This window comes from Alligator sinensis, unplaced genomic scaffold (genome assembly GCF_000455745.1).
Source record: "Alligator sinensis unplaced genomic scaffold, ASM45574v1 scaffold628_2, whole genome shotgun sequence".
In the NCBI taxonomy this organism is placed as follows: Eukaryota; Metazoa; Chordata; order Crocodylia; family Alligatoridae; genus Alligator; species Alligator sinensis.
Genome location: NW_005841833.1, coordinates 6,151,540 through 6,155,917, shown reverse-complemented (window position 1 = coordinate 6,155,917; position 4,378 = coordinate 6,151,540). Strand labels below are relative to the sequence as shown.

At 57.9% G+C, this 4,378-nt stretch overlaps 1 protein-coding gene across 4 annotated transcripts in view; it reads left to right on the top strand.

The window, feature by feature from the left end:
* Positions 1 to 3,221, top strand: part of TPST2 (tyrosylprotein sulfotransferase 2) — a 10,398-nt gene extending 7,177 nt beyond the window's left edge. For all 4 annotated transcript variants that reach the window (XM_006015223.3, XM_025199677.1, XM_025199671.1 and 1 more), the window contains 5 exons: positions 1 to 336; positions 1,291 to 1,489; positions 1,849 to 1,899; positions 2,351 to 2,399; positions 2,694 to 3,221. The exon at positions 1 to 336 is cut by the window's left edge and continues 565 nt beyond it. In XM_006015223.3, coding sequence (XP_006015285.1) covers positions 1 to 336; positions 1,291 to 1,489; positions 1,849 to 1,899; positions 2,351 to 2,389 — 625 coding nt within the window. In that variant the 3' untranslated portion in view covers positions 2,390 to 2,399; positions 2,694 to 3,221. The remainder of the gene's footprint in view (positions 337 to 1,290; positions 1,490 to 1,848; positions 1,900 to 2,350; positions 2,400 to 2,693) is intronic.
* The last annotated feature ends 1,157 nt before the right edge of the window (positions 3,222 to 4,378 follow it).

The window sequence follows — 4,378 nt, the reverse complement described above, 5'->3', positions numbered from 1 at the left end:
TCCCCTCCTCTCCCCCAGCGCCAAGTTCCTGCTGATGGTGCGGGACGGCCGGGCCTCCGTGCACTCCATGATCACGCGCAAGGTCACCATCGCCGGCTTCGACCTCAGCAGCTACCGGGACTGCCTGACCAAGTGGAACAAGGCCATCGAGGTCATGTACTCCCAGTGCCAGGAGATCGGGCGCTCCCGCTGCCTGCCCGTCTACTACGAGCAGCTGGTGCTGCACCCGGAGCAGTCCCTGCAGGCCATCATGCAGTTCCTGGGCATCGCCTGGAGCGATGCCATGCTGCACCACGAGGACCTGATCGGGAAGCCGGGCGGCGTCTCCCTGTCCAAGTGAGTCCCTGCAGCTAGAGATGAGGTTATGCCTGCACCCTTAGCAGGGGGCTGCCGTGACCTGGCTGTTGCAACCTGGCTGCAGCCAACTGGGAAGGGGAGGAGCCCATCTCAATCATCCCCTGATTGTGAAATAAAGCATCTTGTGCACCCGAGTGCATGCATACACACACACACACACACACACGTGTGTGTGTGCAAACGTGTGCACTCCCTCTCTGTGCTCCAGAGAGCTGCTGTCTGCAGCCGCTGGAACGCTCCCTCCCACTGCGGGTTGTTAGTTCTCACCTGCTCCAGCCAGCACTGACCGTAGCCCGTGGGGACTGGCCGGGAGGTCTCTGCACCTGTTCCCTTCTGGCTCTGGGCATCCAACATGGGCTGCACCTGTTCCCAACGAAGCCTGGGCAGGGGTGCTTCCAAGCTTGGCTTTTTTTAGCCCAACCAGGGTCCTCCCAAACGGCGCTGCACGGGCCATGACTCAAGCTGGTGATGCCTGAAGCAGCGTTTTTGGCGTGTTAGATATTTAGGGTGTGGTGTCCTCAGTCCCAATGGGCATGGTGCTGAATCCCTCCCGCGGGGTGGAGACAGAAAACCACTGAAAGCTTGCACGAACGATGGGCCCTAGGCAGGGATTGGAGGCCCCACCAAGCAGGGTGGGACGTGTGGCTCCTGCTCCCAGGGCTGGCCCGGCTCCAGGCCTGTAACTGTGCTGCCATGTAGCCTGTCTGTAGTAAAGCCCTCCTGCGGGGCAAGCCTGGCTAGGGGCTGGGGCAGGGCAGCCCCCCATGAGATGCATCCGTGTCCCTGAGCTCCGTCACGGCCTCTCGTGAAGCTTCAGGTCTCTTGTTTTTCAACAAGTCCTCCCGGGGGATGCAGAGCCCACTAGTCTAGCAGGACACAGACCCCAGCCCGCTCCAGCATCCCGGTGAGTGAGTGCCTGACCTTTTCCCCCAGGATCGAGAGGTCCACGGACCAGGTCATCAAGCCTGTGAACTTGGAGGCGCTGTCCAAGTGGATCGGGCACATCCCAGGCGACGTGGTGCAGGACATGGCCCACATTGCGCCCATGCTGGCCAGGTTGGGCTATGACCCCTACGCCAACCCCCCCAACTACGGCAGCCCGGACCCCCTGGTGATCAACAACACGCACCGGGTGAGTGCGGGGCCCCCTGCGCGGGGTGGGGCGGGCTGCGGTCGGGCTTGGGGCCACGAAGGACTGGAGACGACAAGAGCCAGGTGAAAGGCTGAGACTTTAATGCGCTTTCCTAAGTCCCTGGGGGGAGAAGGGGTCTCGGCTGGCCAGGATCCAGGCAGCTGGGGGCAAACCCTGCATCTTGGCTGAACTAGCCCTGCCACCACGCCAGCTGTTGGCCCCGGGGACGCACTCCACATGCCCCGTGTTAAACCGCTGGTGCTCGTGTACCTGGCGTGGGCGCCCAGGGGTGAGCCAGGCGGTGAGCAGCCCCCAGCCCAAGGCTACGGGGAGTCACTCCAGCTTTGCTTCTCTTGCAGGTCCTGAAGGGGGATTTCAAAGTGCCGGCTAATCTGAAAGGGCATCTGCAGGTAAGAGCCGGCGGCAACGAGAGCGCTGTGGGTGGGTGTGCCGCACACCGGGCAGGCAGCAGCTCCATGCTGGCGGCTGCTAGGAGAAGCCCCTCGTCTCTCCTGCTTGCATCTCTTCCCCCTCTGCCACGCGGATTGCAGCCTCCCAACCCTCCAAATCCTTTTGCCGTACCCAGCCTGCATGCTAACCCCACTGCCACCCCTCCAGCACTGCCCTCGCTCGCAGCTCTGGGCTTGCCTTTGCGAGTCTGCATTCATCCCCCCCACCCTGCTGTCCCAAAACCTGTGCTGTGCCCACACGACCGTGCTGTGGTCAGGACCCGAGCTGGCACGGGGATCTCTGCCCCGTGGACCACCCCAATGCCTCGGCATCCCCTGGTTGTCTCGTTTTGTCGGTGCAAAGGGGCTGTTTGGGGCCGAGCTAACTCTCGTCCGTCTTGGGTTGTTCCAGGTGCCTCAGAACACGTCGGCCCCTCACTCGCTGAGTTAATGATTTCCAGGTAAGGGGTTGTGCTCCGGGTGTAATTGTGCTTCCTCCCGATGTGCAACATGCACTAAGATCTCTTTCCTGGAGGTACCTGCACGCTGCAGTCTTCAGAAACTTCAGCAACATTAGAAACGTCTTGCATGTGGGATTGATGGGGCTTGGGTCAGCACCGAGTAGGGAGGGGCGATGTCCAGGTCTTGGATCTCGCTAACAAGGTGTTTGAAGTAGCTGTGGGTTTGAAGAGTGGACCCCGCGGTCGCTATGTTCAGCGTCTCGTCCCTAACGTCTCGCGTCTCTTCTGTTTCAGGAGGCTGCATGTGGCCTTTCAGTGTCCAGCAGAGAAGACAGTTTGCAGTTGCAAAAGTGGAAATCTGTTATCCAAGCATATTGCTTGCTAATATTGCCAAAATAGGACTGCTACACAAGGAATGTATTTGCATTTATTTGCAAAGGCCAAACATGACACACGTCAGATACCAGTTGTCTACCTTCTCTGAATGCTCTGTGGTAAAGAGGAAAATCCTGGGAGACGAGTTTCCTGGCTGGAACTTCAGAGCGCGTTGGAAAGAGATTCACCCATTCGGTTACTTGAGGACTTTTTAAAGTTGTATTTAAAACTGTCTCGTCATTCTGTTCTTCTGTTTGCAAACCGGGAATAGGTGTCGATAACCTCGTAGAGCATTGGTTGTACAAGTGACAATCGGAGACCTGCCTTCTGTTGTTCCTTCACTTGTAATTTACAGAATCTATTTAAAAATTAATATATGAGGCCATCTGTTTCATTCCTGGCTCCGCTTCGTTCGTTTCCTGCGGTGATTAAACGCTGTTTCCAGACGAAAGGGCGTGTCATCATCGTTTGCGCTAATGATGCGGGGAAGGGCGTTCGTGGGCTGCAATGAAGGGCTGCGGACGCGGGAAGGATGCGGGGCCCGTGGGTGGGCCTGGGGGCTCTGACATGGGTGGTGGACAGACCTGCCAGCCTGGGCAGGTGCTTCAACCCCGCGGATGTGCCGTCGCTGACCCGAGGGGTGCAGTTCTCCAGCAGCAAGTGTTTAAATACCGATTTGAATGAGAAACAGTGGCATGAGGAATCCCTCCCTCCCCCTTCACAGTGCTGGGGAAGTGAGCTACAGCTGAAAGCTTGTGCGTGTGTGCGGGCAGTCGTTTTGGGCTGAGGGCCGCTTACTGAGGTTTGGCAAGCCATCGAGGGCTGCACGGACAGGCAGCCAGGGAAGATAAAAAATTTAGAAAATTAATATTTAGGGGCCCAGCAGACCGCATTTTGCCCACCCCGATACATAGAGAGTGTGTGTGTGTGCATATGCATAGTGTGTGTGGGTACGTGCATATGTGTGCATACATAATCATAGTGTGTGTGCATGTATGTAATGTGTGTGTATGCATAATGTGCATGTGTACACAGGTGTGTGTGTGTGTGCGCATACATAATCATAGTGTGTGTATGCATATAGTGTATGTGTATGTGCATGTGCATGTATGCAGCGTGTGTACACGTCATGTCCGTGTGTTCATAATGAGTGTGTATGCTTAATGCATGTGTGAGTGCATACATTGTGTGTGCATACACTGGGTGGGTGTACATATGTGCATTTACCTGCGTGTGTAGATACATAATGCACGTGTGTGTGCAGAAGTTGAAGAGAAAAAAGTGTGTGTTGGGGGTGGGAGGTGGAGCGCAGACCTCCCAGCCCTGCCTTTTCCACCCCACCCTCCCAACCATAGAGGAGTCCGCCGAGGCGGACAGCCGGCCGCGCCGCTCTGTCCCACCCCCTCACTCTATGCTCCGCGGCGCGGGCTTCCGGGCAGGTGCTGGCGCATGCGCTCGCGGCCCCGGAAGGACATCCGGCCGCTTCCTGCTTCCGGTTCAAGCTGCAGCTCCGCTTCCTGGTTCGGGGAGCGGTGAGTGCTGGGGGGGGTGGGTTTGGGGGGAGAAGAGGTGAGTGGGGGAGGGGCTGGAGGAAGGGAAGGGGG